The sequence below is a fragment of the Capronia coronata genome (assembly GCF_000585585.1).
Source record: "Capronia coronata CBS 617.96 chromosome Unknown acBCG-supercont1.6, whole genome shotgun sequence".
Lineage (NCBI taxonomy): Eukaryota > Fungi > Ascomycota > Eurotiomycetes > Chaetothyriales > Herpotrichiellaceae > Capronia > Capronia coronata.
In genome coordinates, this window is record NW_006912898.1 from 1,085,241 (window position 1) to 1,108,605 (window position 23,365).

Below are 23,365 nucleotides of genomic sequence, written 5' to 3' on the forward strand. Positions count from 1 at the left end.
ATATGTATGACGTCATTGAGCAGATATCACGTGATGAGTGTTGAAATTGTACGGCATACACGTGATGCGTATCTCTCTCGAGCCTTGCGCGTTGAAAGGGCCGATACCCCATTATCACGAGAGATCGTCCTAGGCGGTATTTGATCAGTAGTACAAATCTCAATAAGGAGAACCGGGATGATAGACTCTGCATCGTGGGATTGAACCATCTTGTTTCAGACACTGACCGTGCGGTCTTGAGTTGCTCAAGATCGTATCAGCAAGGTGCTGCGTTAAGGCTCCAAGACTTTTGAAGAATGACATACTATACTGGGGTAAACAATATAAGACTGTCTGTCAGAGAAGCATCTAAACTTAAGGCTTCCTGCGGAGATAGAATGCATCTATGCTCCTGGTCATAGTGAACAAGATTAGGGTCACTGTGGTTAAAGCGGCCCGGCAGGATATCTACCATTTTGTAGGGGGACCAATAACCCCGCTATAAAACAGCATGATTGTCTCGTCGTTTTGGGCGGCCCCCAAAGGCTTGTGGCCCTCAGGGACGTCAGCCGAGTTAGCCGTTGCCACCATCATCATCGCCGTGGCTCCAGATGACGTCTGCGATAATAATATTTATCACAGGACATTTGTCTCTCGGAAAGTGCTCGGCAAATGCAGTTCTCACGTGCCTGTCGGCCCCAAAGCACGTGACTCGGCTCGCATGCTGAGAGAAATAGCCCGATTTGTGTGGCACAACACTGGCAGGTCAAGATAGGTCTTTGGCATGCAGTTGGGTTTGACAGCCAGGTGCCTGGCGGCCGATGCAGGAGCAACTTTGCTTCTCTCCAATTAAGCCTCGTGAAAGAGTGATAAGCCGGAACAAGCCCAGCACTAGGCTTTTCTAGAAGGTGACAATCTCTGCAAGCCACCTACCTGTGAGGGTGTGTGCAGCCAGCTTCAAATTCTGGTCCAGATCGCCTCGCTACACCGCATGCGCATATCTTGAGTCTACAGGGTACTTCTGTGTACCCCGATCTGCTCTGTAACGCTGGCTGGGTTGCCGCATTTACGTTTACTCTGTACAGGTTGCATCGCATAGGAGGCAAAATCAACAGAATGGGGACCGAGTGCCTCGTCCGCTGTGGAGGGGGAATTTAACAACAACGACTACGCCGTAGCGAGGTAGGATTGGGACCCCGGGGGCCCAGAAGTTGCTATCTCCCCCAATAGCCACCACGAGGACCTCCAAATGGATCCATTTTAGGGCCACAACGCGATCGATAGGCACTGACAAGGTAACCTATAGGAGGTGCCTGCGACCGCGGAATCGTCGGATTCGGACCCTTGACCGTTTGTACACGCTCAACAAACTCGCCTCCCTCTCGGACTCTACACACCTCGACCGTCCATGCTCCTATGTGCCATTCCAAAAGATATCATAGTAGGATGGTAGAGGGTGGTCGCGGTGGATACGATCACCACCACCACCGTCCATCCATAGGCAGAAGAATCATGGAGTTACACCCTAACCATCAGGGCACTTGCTTTGTCCCTATCTCACTCTGTATGCCAGTCAATCACTGCTGGCCAGCTTCGTCTCCGTACTCCTCCAGACCCCCACTAGAGTGCTAGACTTCCAACGACCACACGAGATAATAGTTCTGTGTCCACTGTCTCGTCACTTCCCGGGCTCGTTCTACTACGGAGAGCGAGGGCGAGCCCGATAACATCTCCATCTCACCTGATAGATTGATCGACTCTTCTCCCTGGCGGACCTAGTCCTTCGACCATTCTCCCTTTACATCTGTCGTGAGATCAACAGCCAAAACAACAATTCCATGTCATCGCAAGAGCAGTGGTCTACACTAGACACATAGAAACCTTGACTTAGTCGCCGTCCGCAATACAGGAGTCAGTCGGCTGCTGCGACCGGAAGAGACACCAGTATCAGTACCTGCCCCTCGGCATCTCGACCAACACACGCCGCCAACATGGGTCTGCGGATGAAGTTGCGGAAGACCTTTTCGTCTTCTGCCTCGAAGAAGAACAGCGATCCTGCTCCTCCTCTCATGCCTAACGAACCACACTATACCGGCCGCACCGACATAGAATATTATAAACCTCACGAGATCCCCAAATCCAAATATAAAGGCAAGGTCGACCCAGCGCATCAAGCCAGCCTTGCCGCCTTCTCCCTCTCCGATGCCTTCTCCGCGCCCCCCAGACGGGCCTCCCAGGCGCCATCCGGCACCTTCTCGCCCGGTGGCACCCAGGCGCAGAGCCTGGCCCCAAGCAGAGCACAGAGCAGAGCTGCAAGTAGGGACCCGAGTCGAAGTCCGAGTAGAAGGCGATCGTTTCATGACCAGCGTCGTTCGAACCTGAGGACCGAGACCGGCGTTGATTCGGATGAAAGCGGCAGCTCACACAGCACCAGCAGGGAGAAGAGCATGTCTGCAAGCACGGTTCTGGACCATGATACCGCCAGTAGTATGTTGCCCTAAGTTTCCCCCCATCATTCCATAAATCCGCCGGCGAGAAACAACTAACACGCATTTTCTCTCAGCATCGCTCTCGGACCAGCCAACAGCGATCTCCTCCGCGCCTCTCGAGCATGACGTGAAACTCGTCGATAGCGGAATCGGGATCCCCAGCATCGTCCTTTCGAAACAAATGACGGCTCACGACACACCTTTTACCATCGAAGAGCTCGAGCAAGCCATGACACGGGCGTCGCTGCGGCGAAGACAGTTTGACGTCAACCATCATAACGACGGCGTTGTTTCATGACACAACGAAAACGGCATACCCGTTGATACATGACATTTGTTAAAACATAAAAGGAGTGCGGGACATGATACGACATGCCGGGGAACGCACGAGTTTCTTTGAGATGTGGCATGACCAGGGACAACCGAGTGGAAGAATATCGCTTGGTGAAGGAGAGTGAAAAGTATCGAGTCATATTTTGCATACCACTTGAGGTGGATTTATATTCAGAGGAGTTAGGCACTTGGTTCAAGTGGGATCGGGTAAAGGATTGGATCAACGGCGCGGTAGGGAGTACTGGAATGACGGGGTTTCCAAGCACTGTTGTGCTATGGATTCATTGCAGGTAGGCATGATCATCAACTGCATGATACCCCGGATGAGAAGGTCTCCCAAGGTTCGGATAGAGTGGGTTTGGCGGTCTTTCGACTGCTCAAACGATCAGGCAAACGTTTCTCCATCGAGCCTTCCCGAGTCCTGAAAATAGACGGGGGGTGGTCAGGATAGCACAGCCTTGTATCAATGCCGATTTGACCCTCATCCATCCTTTTCAACATGCGACGAGCGGGGTGGTCATCCTGTCAGACGAGCGCTTCTGACTTTCGCTGTAGACCGTTCCTTGGATCTGTTTTCCTTTGGACGATATGTCCAATAGGTCCGGTGCTTGCTTGTGTAATTTATTCAACGAGCCACGAACGTCCATTTTCCATCTGTAACAGAGATCAGGTTTGCGCCGGTATTGCCTCGACTAGGTTGAGCCGGGTCATCATGGCACATGTGCGACAGTGTTGAAGGAGCCAAGTATCAGTGGTATCGAGGGAGAGCCTGATACGCGACATGCGATTTCGTGGCATTTCGGGTCCTTCGAGGCCAGCTAAATGAGGCCGGACACACGAGATTCATAGGCCGAGTCAAGCGGTTATTGTGAGCAGTCACAGACAGTCCGCCTCCGCCACATTCAGTGTCGATGCGTGTTGGTTCGATGCTGATGGCGATGTTCAGCAGCAGCTCTTTTTGGCCAAGCATGTAATCTGCTTCCACCAATCATTAAATATGCGAGATCATGTACGGCATGCAACAGCTCTTCAATCATCAGTGTGAGTGACGGCCATATCCAGGACCTCCAGTCGTCCTCTTCCCTTGGTCTCGGCGGAACAGAATTCTCCCAGAGCCTTGAACGCACCCGGCTCGACAAAGCCGACAACTTCCCACTCCTCGCCCAGCACGTCCTGGCTCTCCACCTGTTCCACGAAAGACAAAATCCTATCTTTGATGGTTCCTTTTCCCTGCTCGCCGTCTGCGCCGTCGTCTGTGCTCGTCACTTTGGACTTCGCAGCCTGTTTCGCAATGCTTGTCGGGCAGGTGATGCGTAGCCTCATTCTGGCCCGCATGACTGGGATAGGTTGCCACGCAATCAGTGCCCGTATCGCTTCGAGAGCCTGTTGCTTGACTGATTTCGTGGTTACCACACCCGTCCACGTCGGCATGTCACTCTTCTTCCCTTTGCCGTTCGCTGCCGACGAGTCGTTGTCGTCATCTGTCATGGGAGTAGCCTGACCGCTAGTATCATTTGAGCGGCTGGTTGCCCCTGATCCTTTCTTGTTGCCCTCTCCCAGGTTCAATTTCCCTAGTTTGTGACCAAGCGAGTCCTGCGCCGGCGCATGTCCGCCTTGTTTGGAGAGAACGTCGAGTCCTTTCTTGATCATCCCTGGGGTATAGACTCTTTTCGTCTGTGGGTCGACGACCCTTTGTGCAACCTCTTCCACGATCTCTCTCTCCATTCTTTCGAGTAGCTCCTTCCGCTCGTTGGCATTCACCTGGATCTCGCCCTTCTTCAAGATCTCTTCGATGATGCCATCTTTCCATGACTTTTCCACATCGCCTTCGTCGTTGGTCTTTCCCTTGCCTTTCTTCCCACCTTTTCCACCAGATTTGCCTCCGTGTGACGATTCTTCTCCTTGCGCGGGAAGCGGCCACGCCTTCAGCAGTTCGGCATTCGGGGCGGTTTCGCCCTTGGAGGCGTTAAGGAAAATTGTTGGGATTTGCAACACGTTGTCAAGGTCTGTTTCTGTGCCTGACCGGTATTCCAGGAGCTTGTTCTTGTAACAGGCGAGTTCAAAGCGCTTTTTGCCCTTCTTGTATCTCACCAGCGAAACGTTGGTCAGTTTGATTTGATTTGCGGGCTGTTGAATCATAGGCATGGTGACGGCAGCCGGCGATGATTCGTGGATTGTGGGGAGAATGCTGCTTAACAAAACATGTTACAAAGGCTCTGAATTTCGACCAAAGATTTGTTCACTTACTTGTATCTGGGGAGTCATACGTTGCTGAACCTGAGAGCGGTGAATGGCATTGCGCAGTCAATAGGTCAGCATCATTTGGTGTGGAGGAATAGAATCCACGCGGAGAAATCTTTGGAGCGCGCCGCAGTCTCCAAATCCTGGAATTTTATTCAGTCGTCGCCGTCTTCAACCGTCACTTCCTCCGAGCCTTGCGGCAGACAACCCATAGCTTGACCACCGTATACTGTATCTTGGTGACCTCCTCCTACATCTCTGCCATGCAGGTGTCTCGGAATGCCTCAAGCTCAACCTTAAGCAGAAGACTGGGCTATGTATGCCCCGAATGTCGGGCACATCTGCGTCGGCGTATTGCCACTTATTCACAGGAGCGACTTTCCCATAATACCACCTCACCTCGATCTACCCATTTGACACGGGAGCAGTGTTCGGCGACAAACAGAAGAGCACGGTTCAGTACACGAAGCAGACTTGCCTCCTTGGAAGAGACGTCCCACAGGACAGATAGCCTCGAGTCGACCCTTCTTTCGTCAATATCCAGTACACTTCTCAGATCAGACAAGACTCTACCAGGGCAGTCTGCAGTCCGGGATCATTTAAGAGCATGGAGCAAACAGAACGAGCAGAGAAAAGCAGAAAGTGCGGAAGCTGGGTTCGATGGTCCAAGCAGGGTGACCACATTGCCTAATTCACTCTTCATTGAGGAGGCCAGATTCGACGACGATGCAGAAGATGATGCCGAGCTTGAAGAGTTCGAGGACTCAGTCGAGGGGCGACAGGCAGTCAACCTCTTTCCGGGAGACTTGATATACTACCGGCCTCGTGGTGTCAAGTCTCGTGAGCAGTTGGCAGTGTACATGGGCGAGGCGGGCATACAGAACCAATTTTTCCTGGCCGACGGCCGGTGGCTGGCAGAGACTACACAGCGAGCGACAAGTCCGATTGTCAGAGGATTCGCCTCGATTGAAGAGATACGACCGATACGAAAACACCTTCCGGTAAAGTCCCTGGAAAAACAGCCTCGCGACATGGGACTCGCCACAAGCTTCAGCTTCGCCGGTGATGTGCCTCATCGTGATTCTGCACCTTTGATGAGTCGTCTTCGAGAGTTTATGGAAGCCATGTCGGATTTCCGTCGGGACAATCTCCGCGCTCTTGACTTGGTTCACGAACGCCTGGCCCATGATGAGTACTATACATGTCTTCCCTTCGAGGATGTTGTTTACAAATTACTCCATGTGAGGTATTCCGATTTATCACCTGCAGCAAGAATGATGACGTTCATGACTCTGAGATCGAGCGCGACATCGATTCAGCCGGTCGCTTCCAAAGGAAGAGAAGCTCCCCTGTTCGTCTTCACTCCTAAGAAGTTGGTCAAACGGTTTGAACAAGTTTGTGAATGGGCACGGGACTATCAAGAATGCGCGGCCCAGGCGGCGCTGGGAAAAGATGTTACTAAATCCTTGGAACGTAACCCATTGAGTTCCTTCATCGAGAAAGCGAGGCGTCTGATCCTCAAAAGCCGTGCTATGCGCTCTCCAACAACGACCGGCAGCTTAGGCCCTAGCTCGATCCAGCTGTTTGAAGAGGGCCGAATTGTCACCAAGGACACTGGTGAAAGGTTCTCCGAGGAGGATAAGATGCTGCTGGAGTTTCTCTGGGACTGTTATATCCGCACACCAGTTCCTGAGTACCGAACTCGCTACCACTCGATCGGTTCCCTGATTCTTCGAGCTATTGGTGCATACCCAAAGCTTCGTCTGGAGCGCAAAATCGGCAGTCTACTCTTGCAAGAGTTAGGAGTATTGCCTCCATGGACAGACCCTACGGACCACGACACATCCCTGCAGATTCCCGGCCGAAGGGGAGCACATGAGGTAGATCAGCTATTTGCGGAATCGGACGAAGTTTCTAGAGCGATCGGCCTGGAGGAGAAGCATGACCCTAGTCTACTTGATGATTCCATGGCCTCGTTACGGCGGGATTTAGGCGACATGCCCGTCTTCTGCGTGGACCAGGAAACGACACAAATCCGGGACGACGGCTATTCTCTTGAGCCGGATGATGATCATCCAGGAACTTACTGGGTTCACTCTCATGTTGCTCATCCTTCTGCATTCATTACCCCGGACCATATCTTTGCGAAGAGAGCACGCAGTATCGGTCAAACTCTATATCACGATGTGGTTCAGCCGATGTTCCCATGGGGGTTTTCGCACGCCGTGAGTCTCAAGGCAGGTTCCCCGGCGTTAACAATCAGCACCCTGCTCGATGAGGATGGTGAAGTGAAGGACATCAGGATCCAGCCCACCAGGCTCCGTAATGTCGTTGATCTAGACCCTGCAGCAGTGGACGCTGTACTGGGGAAACCTGCTCAGGAGCAAGCCTATATGATTGTGGGCGCAGGCGACAGTACGACCATCCCCTCAGACGGTACTGTCAGTGAGCAGAAGCTTCAAGCAGCTCGGGAGCATCAGTCAACGCTTCAAAAGCTCCAGGAGCTGATGTTGGCCCGCTGCCAGGCCCGGCGGAGGGCAGTCCCCGAATACGCGAATTGGTACATCACTCAAAACGATTCAAACGCCAAAACGTCGTACGTTGAAGAGTACTCTCCAGAGCGTCTCTACCGCAGCTACCACTACCAAGGCGATCCAGTCATCAAGTGCATTGCTCCACGCACGTTCGAACCAGTTCGCCTGGGGGAGGTAGAGACAATGTCCAATCTGACCTCGTTGGTGATGACGCTGGCAGCCGAGTCAGCAGCAAAGTGGTTCGGTGATCGTGGAATTCCCGCCTTCTTCACCGGATCTCTAACACAGCCCGGCTTTCCCCTGTCGAAGCTCAACAGTATGGATATGCAGGAGAACAAGCGTCCTCCGTTGGGAACATACTCGTCCACCCCTGTTCCTCATGTCTTCCTCAACACGAGTGCGTACTTGCGCGTCACTAGTCCCATCCGACGCTTTACAGATATTCTCGCACATTGGCAGGCCGATGCTTACTTACGGGCTGAAGCGAGTGGACTCGTTAAGCCTGGTCTTGATGCGAGCAAGCTAGAACTGCCGTACAGCAAGGAGATGATGGACGAGTATATCTCGACTGACGCAGAAAAGCTGCGCTCCTTGCCCTACAAGGTGATGAGGAGCCCAAAGATACACTGGGCTCTCCGAGCCCTTTTCCGGGCGTTTCACTTCAAAGAATCCGAGCTCCCCACAGTGTGGGATCTGAAAGTGCTCACGCTTCACAACGTCGGTAAGACCGGCGAAGACACAGGCTTGCGAGGGCAGCTTCTGCCATTCCAGCTGCCCACAAAGTTGTTGGAGTCCCCAGAGGGTTGGGAGAAAAAGGCGCGACGCAACTCTTTCCTGCCCGTCAAAATTGAACTTGTCGACCTCGACGAGATGTGGGTTTACTGTCGTGCGGTCGGTCCCCCGAGCGATACATACAACTTCAAAGATCCCATCAGGATCGTGCCAAAGCGCGTAGGCACGGAGAAAGCATCGGACGACATTCCCGCTCTCGTCGAGGAACCGGCAGTCTCGACAGCATAAACCGTAGTGTGCTTCCAAATCGACTTAGCAATCATGTTGTTATTACTCGTCGCCATTTCAGATGTCAATGCAGATAGTTCACAATAGCACCATCCGCCGTGTCCATGTTGTAGACGACGGGAAGGACAGAGCTGCAGTTCGGCGTGGCCGTCTCCCTGCAGGCTCTGCCACGGTCTGGCCACGCGAGACTTTTTACCTCCATGTTTCAAGATCTTTTCCTGGACGAAATTCTGTATTGGACGGCCAGGCCAGTAGTGGGACTCTCTACCACGGCAACGAATCCGTGGTATCTACCATCTAGACTTCGAAGGAGGTCAAGGGGGGGAGCAGATGCTTATGCAGGCGGCAATCTGCGGCTGACCAGGCCATCTGAGATGCTCCTGCGCTGGTCAGTTTTAAGAGGAAGAGGTGGATGTCGATTTCTCTGCTGGACAAGGCACCGCCCTGAACGCCGGACCGGGGATGTGGCATCCGTTGACAAATAACTCGCTTTTTGACAGAACTCTGTGGGTTCGATTTAACCGCTGGCCCTGGACTCTGACAGTTTGACGGGGAAAGCGGTGAACTCTGCTTCAGCTGGCTATGATGCCACTACTCTACGCAGGATGCACACAAACATGAGGGACCTCGCATATTTACGAGGGATCTACAACACAATTACTGTCGTGAGCGACGATGCCTGACTAGAGCGAGGTCTTGGCCCCATCGTGAGCGTGTCAGGCCTTCAGGACGAACAAACTAGTGGGAGAAGGTCTCCGGCGCAATCCGCCGCCCGAGGCCACCATCCCAGCGAATGTCCGATCAATGGGCGCAATAACACTGGGGCTCGACAATCAGCGGGACGAGGCTGCCCATTCAACGGGACCAGCCACCGACGCCTCGTCACCAATCGACCTGTTCCTGGATTTGGACTACTGCAGACATCCCATGGCCTCCGAGGAGAAAGGGTTCACGGAAACTCCTTGATCAACATCAACCCCGGCCTTATCGGTTGCGCGGTTCAGACTTTCCCCTGGAGTGTTGCTCATCGAATTGCCCGAGCCTTGACGGGCATTTTCAGCAAGGGCGATCCTCGTATTGTACGTACAGTCACACTGTCAGCCAGTCGTTCGTTGGTCCCCACGGTTGCGGGACCGAGCGGCAGGACCATTCCTTGGTGTGGATCCAAACTTCGAAATGCGTCTTTCTCCCCGTTCCTTAGTGGGCGAACAAAGCGGAGAGTACAGTGGGTGAACCCAGGTGCTGGCCAACCTATTTGACGCCCAAGTGGAGAGAACGACAAACTACTGCGATACCCTGGCGTACAAAGGGCACCCTAGGCCACCGCTGACCAGTGAATCTCCCGACAGCTAAAACAAAGGTGGTCAAGTTTCAGAGTAGTAGGGCGAGGAGCTAAAAGAGCCAGCAGCCAAGAAGCAAGTCAGATTGGAAGTCTCATAAGAGCTAGTCGCCAATGAGGTCGTCGCAGAAAGAACCAGCACCCATCTGAGCACGAAGCACCCAGCTAGTTCCGGGCCACTGCCGTCACGGACACTGGCACAGAGCGAGCCTTACCAAGTCCGGTAGAAGGCATAGCTGCTCTCTGCCCACAGAACCCGTCCGCGACGGGGCCACAGGTCTTCTGAAGGAGGACACAGACAGTGGCAGCTTCATTTTAAGGATACAGGCTAGGAACGCGCCTTGTCGGTCCTTTCAACGGTCTTCGTTGCGCCTCCTCCTCACCTTGAGCCGTTTCAGCCCGCACTTCCAGACTCCTTCAAAACTCCCAAGAAACACACAAGACACAGGAGAAATAAAGCCCTGTGCCAGGGACAGCCGAGTCTCCTCCCATGCAGGTCAGGCCGCCGGCGCCCTGTCAGTTTCGCGGGGCTCACTCGTCCGGTTCAATAATGCGCGTCCTCGCCCCTCCTGGGATCCTTGCAGCAGCTGAGCCAGGGTGACCGGCTGCAGCGACGCCGTCCAGTTAGACTTCATGTTCGAGCGCCTCGGTGAGAAAAGAGAGTCACACACTTACCCCTGGTCTCACCGATCGCCCCAGAACCCACAGTTCTGGCACCAGCAACAAGATCTGGCTTACGATCTCTCGTCTATCGTGCCTGTCGTTAATCTTTGCCGAGCAGGGGCTGGTGCTCAGACTTCCCAGCTGTTTCGTGTCCCAGATCTCCTGCCATCTGGCGATCACAAGCATTTGAAAGGGTTGTTCACAGGCCCTGGTAGATTTTCGGTCGTCCGGACCATACAATTGACTCATGTTTGCTCCTTCTTTCGAAGCGTCAAAGGATCCACGGCGTGCAGGCAACTCGTGGCCCGGGAGCAAAGTCATTTCCCACACTCGTGGAAAAGCAACACAGGAAACCCATCGGCGCCCATTTGCATGGCATATCCGATCGTTGCGACTTGGTGTTTAGTCACCAAGGTCTAAATCCGCCATTCTCGCTTGCTGGTCGCCTAGCCCTGGTCGGTGGTAGGGACTAGGCGGTGGCAAGCACAGACTCCTCCCTATCCTCATAGCGGTCACCAGCTGGCGCAAGATAGAACCCTTCCGGTGCGACAGCTCGCAGGCTAAAGCTGCCTCTTTATACAATGTTCAGTCGGCTCGTCTTTCGCCAGGTTAAAGAATCCGCTGCCAGACGTGGAGTCGACGTTGACAGACTATATGGGCGAATCGACCCAAGTGGACTCGATTGGCGTGACGGTTGGCTGCAGGAGTGGAGAGTCGAATCTACTCTCTTTCTGTCCCTCTCGAGACAGCAAAGCCTCCCTTTCGGTCATCGCTGACCTGGCAAATCCTGCTCGCTTCCCCCTCCATGAACAGATTCAGACAGTGGACCCCCGTGATTGGTATGAGGCGGCTCTCAGCATCAACACCAACGCCAACGCCAGTCAAACCTCTCCACCTGCTTGCTCGACCTCCATTGGCATTCTGGCAGTTCACACCTCGATAAAGCATCATTTCGTGCAGCTGAAGACCCGGTATGCTTGCTGAGATCCATTATTATTTGCAATTCCATAGTTACTAGCATCGTCGGCCCTTCCTGACGTGCCCGCTGCGCCGGAACCCCCCTTCGCACGATTCCTGGCGACTTTTTATCTATCAACTCACATCACTGTCGTCCTCGCCGTCCCACCGTCCAACCCTCCGACATTGTAGACTGGGTGTGGCTGTTTTACCGGGTGAAATACTGATCTTGCGCGCATTATTTGGCGCACTGGGTGGTTACGTGCCCCTTCTGCTGTTGATCGGTGTTGTGTATCAATTAGTTGGGATCGGATCTTCCACCTGTCTCGCAATTGGGATTGGGATTGATATAACGTGTCACTATCGGAGGGATACACAGATTTGCGCGGCGGGGTGTCCCTGCTCTCGCCCTCCACTCTGCGCGGAGGCAATGGTTGCACAAACTATGAAGGTGACAACCGAACACGCAAATGTCAGCCCGAGATTCCCCATCGCCTCATGGCGCCTATACCGCTAAGGCTGCGAAGAGGAGGGCCAATTCCTGCGTCCCATGCCGCGTGAGCAAGTCTCGGGTAAGCCTCTATACTCTCACAGAAAGGCGGGCAGTCCAACTAACCACCCGGACAGTGCTCCGGAGGCATCCCCTGTTCAACGTGCCAGAAAAAGCGAGGCAAGCCTCGGTGTTGGTATCGCAACGTCGTGTCCAAGGACGATGAAGATAGCGAAGTGAGGAGCACTGCAAGCAAGCCCATCGATTCTTGTCTTTACTAATGGGAGGCTTAGAATTCCAAGACATCTCCTTTCGATCAGGAGCAGAAAGAAGATCGTCAAACAACTGCTCAGCAAGAGCTGGACGACGCTGAGGATGAGCAGCCTTCGGCCTGGCCACGTGACATCTTCTATGGTGCTTTCTCTTTGGCGCGCTGTGTTGACAAGGTGACACCGAGGCAATCATGCCATGTGGAAGTCTTCTGACTCGATGAGCAGTTCAAAAGTCTCTCGCTTGCAGACGGCGCCGCCGATGATGTGATCATGTCAGTCCAGACCATCGAGGGCTTCTCCTGCAAATTCAGCGATGAAGAAAGGGCACGGATCCTCGATCAGATGGAGCCCGGCCACGCAGCTAGCGGAATGAGCCTCCCTTCACTTCTCGTCCCAGACCCTGACCGCCTACCATCTGGCCATCTTCGATCGTTGTACCACAAGATTAAAGAGGCCCGCCAGCTTCTTGACGCTGGAATGGTGGCTGAAGCTTGGAGTGCATCTGCAAGTCTGCTGCGCGATGCGGAGCTACTGGAGCGTAAGCTTGCCGCCTTGTCTTGACAGGATATCTTTGAGCTGACAAACCCAGTGGATGACGACGATGACTCTGAGAAGCCTCCGGGGAGGCAAGCAGACCGTGAGGCTGGTCGTCGAATCTGGTGGCTCCTAGTTGACCTCGACGCCTACCTCAGTTTCATTGTTGGCCGGCGTCCGCTGATATCCCCTTCCCATGGAGTGCCCAGGCCAAACGTGGACTGGTCCAGGCAAGAAGAGAAGGACCTTCTGGAGAACATTCTCGACTTCTCCCAATACATGCTTGAGGTTCTCGGCGATGTCATTCCAGCCAGATCCCCCGGCAAGACCGAGTGCACAGTGGACAAGGCAACACTAGAGTCTTACTTGCACCGACTGCAGGACTTGCACTCTGGGTTCTCGTATCTTCCACAGAATGGGAAGACGGATTCTGCGTTGTGGACCGCCATTGCCGAACATCAATTCAAGGTTCAGCTTTTCCTGATGGTCCTGAACTGCCACATCGTCATGGCTATGGCGTCCGGCCGAAGTCAGAAGCCTTCCGAGGGGCGATCTCAATCCGCCTCGAAGCCGAAGAGACCGCAACCTCTTCGGAAGCACTCTTCAAAAGGCTATCTTGACGAAATGTTTCAGTCGGTGCGCCGGATCACCAGCCTCTTTGAGTACATCAATGCTCTCGACCCGTCCCCGATCCCTCCTTGGCCTCGCTGCGTCGGCGTTTTTTGTGCTGTGTGTGTGTTGGGTATCGCCCGGCTACGGCAGGACATTGAGGGCATACAGACCGATACCGATCGTATACAAGAACTCCTCAAGTTCTTTCAGGGTACATTGAAAAGGTCCCCGCGGTCAGCCATTGCCCAGGCGGCCGTGATGTCCCTGGGGAATATCGTCGAAGGCCTCCAGAGGGCAGACGAGCAGCAGCACCCATCCACTGTCACAGATGGTGTGGCGGAGCCCCGCGGCGGGCTCACGTCGACGCTCGATGGAGAGAGCTCTCAACCATTGCAGTCCAGATCATTCAGTACGGAGGCCCCGGTGGACAACACAGGCTCTGGACATGGGCAACCCCTCAAACGACCGCTACCCCCAGCAAGGTATGAGGAAGACGTGCGACCGGAGAAGAGACTCAGATACAGCGTGATGCCCCCAAGCTATGAGAACTCTGTGCATGCGAACACAGCGGCCTGGCAAAGTGATCAAGGACCACCGCCATATGGGCAAGCCATGTCTTCGTTCAGCGAGATGTCGGCGGCTTCATTCCACGAGTCGTCCGTTCAGCACAGCTTCGAGCAAGCGTCCCTTGCGCACAGTGCAGTGAATTCTTTCAATGCCAACGATCAGCTTCAATACGCCAGCTTCGGATACGCAAACGGACCTCCGGACAATGCAACTCAGTTTCCGTTCTGGATGCATCCGCCGATGATGATTCATCCTCCAATGTACCACGCCGGGTGGCAAGCCATGGATCCCAACCTCTGGATGATACCGGACACGGGCCAGCAGGCCTTCTATGCAGGGCCGCCCCCTATTCAGGTCGGCGACCCGCGTCAGCATGACTCCAATGGGCCGACGTCGCAGTCGGCCACTATGAACAATTATGCCCAAGGAGCGGGTGCTGCCCGCGAAGAAGCACAGGCAACGGGCCACATGGCGATGCCGGCCGACATTTCCAGAGCCGCAAACGATGCACAGTTCTACGCCACCACACCGGTCCAATACCAGCGCCTAGATCATCCTGCCAGCTCGCCTATCCGGGACGACGGCTTAGCACATCAAGATAACGCTTTCGGCCGGCCCACCCCTATGGACCGGCGTCGTAGTGCTGCCGATATCAGATCACATGCTCCAAACGGCACGTGGACGATGGAGATGTCGGCGGATTTTGCCAGTCAAACTCCCGTGGCTGATCCCCGAGAACCCATGCACGCGTCTCAGACTCCATCTCGGGACGGACTACTCTCACCTGTCAGTGAGACCGAGCCTAAGTCGCGCCGCAACTCAGCAACTCCGCGGCAGATCGCATGGCAAGGCAGGCCGCCGCCGGCGCCGCAACATGTTGATATACCTGGACCCAACATTGATGCTGGCGATGTCAATGGACTGCGAAGGCGTTCGATTGCCCATGTCGGCGATATGATGATGCCCGACGTGGTCTCGAGTGGAGGAGACATACGGACGCCGGAGCATTCCGAACCCCGTAACGAACAACATCAGCGGCAGCAACAGCAGCAGCAGCAGCAGCAACAACAACCAGTATGGCAGAGCCAAGCACCAAACCCAAGCCCAGGGGGGCATAATCCCTCGCCAGGCTCAAACATGTACAGTCTGGACATGGCAGGGCACGCTCATGTCATGCAATACGAACAGCCCTTCGACCCGCATCTCCCACCGCGGCCGATTGTCACCACAGGTCCTTTTACCGGCAACTCAGCTGGTCATCACTGGTGGCCCAGATGAGGACCACTGCCACTCAGTCGATGTTGTGGCGAGAAGCAACTTGGACCCGACACCTTAATGCCCTTCTCCAATATCATAGGATCCGTACAAGGGTAAGAGAGAGATATTTATGATTTGTTTTGGAAGTAAATATCGATACTTATGATTCCCCGCCGACACCCGGGCTCTTTCGCTCTCTCTGGACAGAGTATATAGCAAGCAAGCGAGCGAGTGAGTGAGATATGTACATTACTACTTATGACAAGTTGAAGGTCTGCCATCTATCTAGTATCTACTTCACCTTTTCCCCGATATTCTGAGGCTAAATGCTGGGAAAAGATCTCAGTCAATCAGAAACAATAGCGCGGGACCAAGCGCGCTTTGCATGCTCCATCTGCTCGGGCAACAGAGAAGAGGGTCACCGATACTACTGCTCTAACCGAGCTCTCACCGGCTGTCTACTCGAGGAACCTATTATCACAGCAATATTTGGCTCGCATAGTGGTAGATACGAAGCGAGTCTATGTTAGGCATGTCGAAGCAGACATGGCGAGAATGGTCCTTAGGGGCCGGAGCTGTTACTATGCGATTCTGTCTGACAAAGTAACCTGGAGGAATGTCGACATGTCTCCAGTTTAGCGAGGGGGCAGCCGCTGTCTGACAACCCAAATAAAGGTTAGTGTCATTAGTGTCCTTAGGCCCACAGCGATAAGGTTTGCGGGTATCGGGAGCGCGATAACGTACGGCCTGTCGTCTACTAACTACTAGTACTAGTATCAGCCACTAATCCGCCTCTTATCGGTCGCTATCATACACTTACTACGTACTTACTGGCTGCGCCCAACTCCTCTTCCCTTAGCTAGATAAGGTAGATAGTAGATACGTAGTACACAACCTTGACCCAAGTCCTTAAACTACTTCATCATACCTCCTCCAACGAGCCTCTTCTCTTCTATCTTTCCTGGCTCCCTAGACAGGTGCAAGAACATGTAATCGTCAAGATGTATCCGCCTTTTGATTACTTCGAGCATCGCCGCGCCTGGTAAGTCTGGTCTGGTCTCTGTCGCTCGGGTTGATGGTGATCGACTTACACCACCCCTCCTTCCTATGGCTATCCCCTCATTGACCTGATCCTACCCGGCCCTCTTTCCCACCTCGGTCTCCCCTGGCTGACCTGTTCTTCCAGCGTGATCAAGCAGCGCCAGCGTGATGCGCGATTCGAGTCCCTCCCAGACACATACAAGGGCCCCCTGACGTCGCAGCAACGGGCCATTCTCGATGCGCCGATTGCGTCTCTCGTCAACGACGTGCACAACGGCACCGTGTCACCTGTCGACATCCTGCGCACCTATGGCAAGACAGCCACGGTCGCGCAGCAACGAACCAACTGCGTGACGGAACTACTCCTCCCCGAGGCGGAATCGTGGGCGAAGAACGACGTGGACCTCAAGGGACCGCTGGCCGGCATACCTGTGTCGTTGAAGGACAGTATCGCGGTGGGAGGCTTTGACGTGTCGGTGGGCTATTCGCGCCACGTCTTCAAGCCGTACCCTGAGGATGGGATCATGGTCAAGCTCCTGAAGCGAGCTGGAGCGATCCCCCATGCGAAGACGGCCTTGCCCATCACCCTCCTTTCCTTCGAATCGGCCAACGACCTGTGGGGGGTCTGCAAGAATCCACACAACCCGAAATACTCGCCTGGCGGCAGCACCGGTGGTGAAGGAGCTCTCCTGGCGCTCAACGGGTCCAGAATCGGCATTGGATCGGACGTGGCAGGCTCGGTCCGCGCGCCTGCGGCGTGGTCGGGCATCAACTCGCTCCGCTGCAGTACCGGCCGCTGGCCCAAGATGGGCATGAACACATCGATGCCCGGCCAGGAGGGGATCCCGTCCGTGTTCTCGCCCATGGCCCGCACCCTGGATGACCTGACGTACTTCACCAAATCGTTCATCCAGATGAAACCCTGGGAAGTCGACTACACGGTGCACCCGCTCCCGTGGCGCCAAGAGGTGTACGACGCGACCTCGCAGTCGAAGCGTCTGCGCGTCGGGCTCATGAGCACCGACGGCGTCTGCCGCCCCTCGCCGGCCATTGCGCGAGGAGTCGAGCTCACAGCGGACGCCCTGCGCAGCGCTGGCCACGAAGTCGTCAACATCGCCGTCCCGACGTTCCCAGCGACCGCGACACCCGCTCAGGCTCTGCAGATCGGATCCGTGCTGCTCTGTGCCGACGGCGGCAAGACGTACCGCTCGTTCTTCCGCACGGGAGAGTCCAACGACCCCGGCGCAGCCCAGATAAATTTCTACATGTCGCTGCCGCGACCGGTCAAGTATCTCTGGTATCTCTGGACGCGCTACGTGAAGCGCGACCCGCTCTGGGCTTCGCTGCTGCGCTACTTCCACCCCCTGTCCGCCGTCGAGCAGTGGAAATGGGTCGCCAAGCGCGAGGCCTTCCGCGCCACCTGGTTCGACTGGTGGGACGCGCCCGCCCAGCAGTTCGACTTCATCCTGTGTCCCGCCAACGCCACGCCCGCGCTGCCGCACAAGGCCATGCACGACGCCTTCTCCAGCTGCGGCTACACCTTCCTGTGGAACCTGCTCGACTACACCGCCGGCATTGTGCCCGTGACCAAGGTCGACCCCATCAAGGACCAACTATCCACAAACTTCAAGCCTGCCAACGGCGTCGAACAGGGCGCCTTCAAGCACTACGACGGCGCCAAGATGGCCGGCCTGCCCTGTGCCGTGCAGGTCGTGGGCCGCCGCCTCACCGAGGAAAAGGTGCTCGCTTACATGAAGATCGTCGAGGACGCGTTGCGCGCCAGCGGCACCGTCTACCAGCATCTCGACGTCGAGGCCCTGCCGGAACTCCATGACGTCGAGTCCCAGAAGACTAAAGTCTCCGTGGATCCGAAGAGGATCTGGTAAACATCAATCTACCCATGCACTTGCGACACACTCCAGGTGCACAAACCAAGAACCACCCCCTGCACCCCCCAAAGGGAGACATATATATACCTCTCTACTTGGCCTGAAGTGTGAATGTTCCAGAAAAAGAAAAGAAAAGGGGCTGTTGGTTCACCCAATGTCCACTTGGTCTGTTCCTTCAGCTTTCCTGGAATCCATCCCAGGTTGAGTCCGGGTTGAGGAGTGTCAACTGAAGGGAAACGCAGTTGTGCCGAGAACAGCATGTGTCTAGACTATTTCTCAGTCTTCTGCGACCTCTTAAAGAAGTCGAGCGAGAAGAGGTCATACGAGGGAGGTTCTTGGTGGGATCTAGGCGGGTAAATACCTACTCGTTACCTAGTGTATGTATGTTTGTATGCATCTACAGTGAATATACATACATATTTTGCATCCAGAAATCTCAATGCCTGGCTCCATTATTGGAATTCACTCGCGTCGTCCAAGTGACATCCAACCACAAGGACAGACACCGGATGATACTGCCAACATGGTATCATGGATTCTGTGGTATTCAGATATAACATATGTGTGTTCTGATCTTAGCATTACTTCACACCCACAGCCGTATATCTAACTGAATGCGTGATCAGATTGATATACAGTCCCTCCTCAGATCCCGCCAACCATTATTAAAGCGACCCCTGACTTCTCCACTGACTGCTCACATTTCCATGATTGTCATATTCCATGGCTTCCCAGCCCTCCATGCCGTCGATCCACATCGGTTGTGGCGACGCATGATAGTGATGGTATGTCTCAGAGATGTCGCCACATCACTCGAATGACAGCGCCGACGGACGGGAATGAGCTGCTCGCCAACGGCGTCCAAATCCCTTCCACTTTTTCGACTCAACATCCATAACCACCAATAAAAAGAGAAACCCCAGAACCTTGACGCCACGCTCATTTTTGTTGTATATGTACTTCGGTCAGACAAGCATGAAGGAAGATGTTCCTTCGCATCCCACATCCAACCTGAGCACTGCAAAGCTCCCGGCATGGGAGAGAACTTCTTTCCACTTCCTTAGTGTGAAGATGTAATCGGACAGGGCTGAAAATAGCCGCTCCCAGCATATCTGACTGCACCGCCCATCAATGTTATCCATTCCTCAGAATTATTAACGTTCCATCTCAACCAAGGTCCATCATTCTTCAGGTTCCTTCCTGTCATGAAACGCAAAAAAAGAGTCGTAATCTTCGTTATAGCGGACCGGAGTACCGCGCCTAAAGTGCTGGGCCTGGTCGGCCGTGAACTTCTGCCGTGCTGCCCTCGAATGCTGGCGATTCAGGACTGTAATATATATGATCGCTGGCTCTGTGCTGTTGCACAAACCCCACGTTGGACGGCCGGTCATTAAGAATGTTTGCTCCATGCGCAGCACCCAAGGCCGACGACGTATTGCGCAGGTGGTTTGTGTATGTGGTGCGAGGAGCCGCGGACACGTTCTCACCTCCATCTCGCAATATACTCGAGGTTGTCGAATCTGCGCCAGTGGAATATCTCTTGTCCCTCACCACCGAAGTCTGCGTGCTTGAGAACGGAATGCGGCCGGCGCTCAGACTTTGCGAGTGTCCTTTATGACTGGGAGGGCTGGAAGTGGTTGCACCATACAGTTTCGCCCTTGCGCTCGCTCTATCGCTTTGATCTCCCCCCGACTGTCTTCTTGAACTCTTTCGGGGTAAGGCTGGGACTGCAGGGACCTCCGGTATCTCTCCGGGAGGTGCCTTCTTGTGAGACTTCCGAGAAGCCTCAGAGCCGATCCGACTAGGTAGTTCAATGGCACCACCTGAATCTATCAGTGGCAAAGACGGCGGTTTGGAAGGAACAGGGCTGATTGAGTCCTCGTCTTCATCGGACTCTGTGTCTGACACCTCGTCGACTCTTGCTCTCTCTGGCGGAGGGGATGCCATTCTAGAGCCGGTCCGATTCGGTCGAGCCTCCGGGTTATTGTGCACATCATCGTCATGATAGGGTTCCGGGGTCTGGTTTTCGGGCACAGGGGTTGGCGGGAAAAGACCTGGTGGTGGAGCTCGAGCACTTCTAACGACTTCGAATCCTTTGTTCTTCTCCTTTGTCTTGCCTCCAAGAATGCCTTTGAACCAACCCCTCGCTGTGGAAACTGGTCCAGTGGGATCTGCTGGCCCGGTCTTAAGCTTCCTCGTCCCGCTCGAAAGTGCAGCTCCTCGGACACCATAGTAAAAGTCGACTTCTCTCACGGCGTAGTCTGTCTTTGTCCTCGTCAGGTCATTTGCAGGGTCCTCGAATTCATCGTTATCTAGCCGCATGGGAGTTGAGGAGCCTTCGCCTGCATCATCCTCCACTGTTTCTTCCTTGAGCAGAGGACCCTTGGACTTGCCGCTGGTCAAGGACATGGCGAGGTTGCCATCGGCACCAGAGAGCGGCTCCATTGTATTCCGACGTGGTGGCCGATAGTAGGGGTCTTTTGATTCCACTTGCTTTTGGAGACCGACTATTCCCCCCAGCGAGCCACTTCCGCTAAGCCTGCCGGTCAACCTCCGCGAACCTCTGTTGGACCGGTCGGGGGTTGCTTGGTCCAGGATGCGGCTATCGAGTGTCTGACTCATTCTGCTAGATCTTCCGCTGTCCAGCAACGCATTGGACGTAACGGAGATACTACGGGATCTGGTCTTGGCCAGGTGTAGTTGTTTTGGTTCGTTATCCACGCTTGCTAGCATGGCGGCGTTCGAGGACATGCTGTGACGTGGATGATGATCACGCCGTGGCACTCGCCGAGACAATTGCCTCATACCAAATACCTTGTTCAGGCCTCCTCTTGTGGCACCGCCTGTGACTTGATCTCGTCCGCCTGCACCGGCAAGTCGAGCAATGACTTCTATCAGAGTTTGGACGGCGTTGAGGAAGAATCCAAAAACGAGCGTGCAGGCGTGGATGACGAGGATGGCGTAGCCGATCCAACCCCTTGACGAGTCCGAGGTGCCAAGCGACGGTACGAACGCGACCGATAGAAGGATGGTGAACAAGCGAATGACCGAGAAGCAAGTGTGATAGATGTTCATGGACGTAGCAGAGGGATACGGTCGAAAGGCGTTGATCGTCAAAATGAGGACGACTTCGCAAATGGCGAGCAAAACTATCTGCGCTACGCCGGATGGCTGGACTGCACCAATGGCAATGCCGCGAAGAAAGTTGACGAGAAGCGGAATCAAGGCGAAAGTGGCGGCGTCGTCGCAGTATGTGTTGTATAGCGGCCCGTATGCCAGGACGGTAAGGAGATCGTCAAAAAGGAAAGAGCGTGGCCTTGTACGGATGAACAACAGGAGTAAACGGCCGGAAAAGGCAAGCACCAGAATAAGGCATACCGCTGCCAGCGCCACGGAGTATGCCGGCCCTCGCGCCGCGATCAATAGTTGGTAGAAAGACAGAGCAGTCAAGGGCAGGAGAAAAAAGTTCAGCACCAGCCGCAGGACATTCCCGATCGTGAAAGGCCCGTTTTTGGAGCGGAGGTCTTCTGCTGGCTCGTTTGCAATGTGGCGATACAGCCATCGAGCAGCAAATCCTAGCTGGGTCAGGATGGTGACAGCCGCGACGATCACGACAAGCCAGACAATCATGTCGGCCCAGATATCTCGGTCAGACGTCATGCCCACAAGTTGACTCATCTTGTCGAGTCCATACTTGGTGTTGTTTCGTATTTCATAAACTCCGTCGACCAAGCTCTCCGTTCCATTGCCTCCACTTACAAAACTCTCGTTGAACATAAGGGAAGACCAGGAAACACGGCTCACAGCCGGTTGGTAGAATCCCGGATAGTTCAGCGTAAGGCTGCCAGTAAGGACGACGAATTGAATGTATTGCAAACAATCGCCGAAGCCCGGGGTGACGAGTCGAAGTAGATCTTCGTCGCGACCAAAGTTGCTACTCCAGTTGAAGATGTCGCCCGAACCCCACGGACTTAGGATGGCGGCCGCAATCGTGGCAATGCCGACTACTATCAACACGGCGAGAGGAAGATAACGCAGGATGCCCTTGAGATAACCGCCTAAGTCGGGCGTGATTGTGGCACTCACGCAGCCATAGTATTGACCGCTGGCATCCCCTGATTGGACTCTCAAAGTAGCCTGCAGGGAGGAAAAGGCGTAACTCGAGAACATATCATGGTCGACAGAGAATGCAGGCAGTCGATCGAGGTCGGTCGAATTAACGAAGAATGCTGGACCCAACGGGCAGCTTCCGTGAACGACGGATTCACAAAATCTTGAAGGCTCGGCGGTCCATGGGGTGTAACTCAGAAAATTGAGCTGAGTAAAAAGAGTTGTATATTTGTTGTTTGTTTCGCTGAGGTCAGGAATCTTCCCAAAGGTGTCGTTTGGATTGCTCCATGACGGATCAGTCGGCGGAGGGTAAGGTTCAGCAGTAGCTTTCCCAGTGACATTGCCATAGACTGTGATGTTGAAATTGTGTCTAGGCGACGAAGTATTGAAGACGGCCGAGACATTGAGGGGAACGAACTGGAGGAGCCGGGGATTCGAACTGATAACGCTTCGATCGAGACAATTCCGGAACTCGACATAGGCTGCTTGGGTCGGGGAGGTCAAATACAGGCCGAGGACGAGTATGGTGAACAAAGTATTGACCAGATTCCACACGGGGGATCCCCGACGATAACATGGCCTGTGTTGGCTCCTGCTCTTCCGCTCCGACTTCGACTGTGTGTCAGACTCTCCATTATGATGGGTCATGGCAATGGATTTCCGGTTTCCTCCTCTCTCCTTCTCGTCCGGCACTGGCATCTCAATTGGTTGACATCGTCGTCCACCACGGCCTGAATACACTGGCAGGGATAGAGGTTCTGATCGAGATGGGGACAAGCTCGCCGCTATAGAGGTCGTTGCCGTCGACTGGAGGAACGGGTGAGCGCGCCGGACAGAACGTGGACGCAGTGCCGAGAGCGGTGGTGTTGAATGGCGAGATGAAATGGTTGGTGACCGACACCGCGCAGGGAGATCAAGGGCAGACAGATAGAATCAGGCAATGTCTCAGGCAGAGGGCTCGAGGATCTCGGCGAGGATTCTCGGCGAGGCTTCGGGGGCGAAATATTGTGATACCAATAGAAGGCAGATTAAACCGGT

At 54.4% G+C, this 23,365-nt stretch overlaps 6 protein-coding genes across 6 annotated transcripts; 4 read left to right on the plus strand and 2 right to left on the minus strand.

The window, feature by feature from the left end:
• Positions 1 to 1,970: 1,970 nt before the first annotated feature.
• A1O1_07059 (uncharacterized protein) lies at positions 1,971 to 2,766 on the plus strand (the record flags this gene model as incomplete). The annotated part of the gene is made up of 2 exons (XM_007727932.1): positions 1,971 to 2,466; positions 2,543 to 2,766. 2 exons carry the CDS (start codon positions 1,971 to 1,973, stop codon positions 2,764 to 2,766), a joined length of 720 nt encoding a protein of 239 aa, XP_007726122.1.
• A 1,064-nt stretch (positions 2,767 to 3,830) lies between these two features.
• On the minus strand, positions 3,831 to 4,946 carry A1O1_07060 (uncharacterized protein; the record flags this gene model as incomplete). The annotated part of the gene is made up of 1 exon (XM_007727933.1): positions 3,831 to 4,946. One exon carries the CDS (start codon positions 4,944 to 4,946, stop codon positions 3,831 to 3,833), a length of 1,116 nt encoding a protein of 371 aa, XP_007726123.1.
• Positions 4,947 to 5,305: 359 nt separating this feature from the next.
• On the plus strand, positions 5,306 to 8,596 carry A1O1_07061 (uncharacterized protein; the record flags this gene model as incomplete). The annotated part of the gene is made up of 1 exon (XM_007727934.1): positions 5,306 to 8,596. The coding sequence occupies one exon, from the start codon at positions 5,306 to 5,308 to the stop codon at positions 8,594 to 8,596; it is 3,291 nt and encodes a 1,096-aa protein (XP_007726124.1).
• A 3,429-nt stretch (positions 8,597 to 12,025) lies between these two features.
• On the plus strand, positions 12,026 to 15,308 carry A1O1_07062 (uncharacterized protein; the record flags this gene model as incomplete). The annotated part of the gene is made up of 5 exons (XM_007727935.1): positions 12,026 to 12,127; positions 12,183 to 12,281; positions 12,339 to 12,491; positions 12,543 to 12,855; positions 12,907 to 15,308. The coding sequence occupies 5 exons, from the start codon at positions 12,026 to 12,028 to the stop codon at positions 15,306 to 15,308; spliced, it is 3,069 nt and encodes a 1,022-aa protein (XP_007726125.1).
• Positions 15,309 to 16,288: 980 nt separating this feature from the next.
• A1O1_07063 (uncharacterized protein) lies at positions 16,289 to 18,214 on the plus strand (the record flags this gene model as incomplete). Its single annotated transcript, XM_007727936.1, has 2 exons — positions 16,289 to 16,329; positions 16,474 to 18,214. 2 exons carry the CDS (start codon positions 16,289 to 16,291, stop codon positions 18,212 to 18,214), a joined length of 1,782 nt encoding a protein of 593 aa, XP_007726126.1.
• A 1,263-nt stretch (positions 18,215 to 19,477) lies between these two features.
• A1O1_07064 (uncharacterized protein) lies at positions 19,478 to 23,026 on the minus strand (the record flags this gene model as incomplete). The annotated part of the gene is made up of 1 exon (XM_007727937.1): positions 19,478 to 23,026. The coding sequence occupies one exon, from the start codon at positions 23,024 to 23,026 to the stop codon at positions 19,478 to 19,480; it is 3,549 nt and encodes a 1,182-aa protein (XP_007726127.1).
• Positions 23,027 to 23,365: the final 339 nt, after the last annotated feature.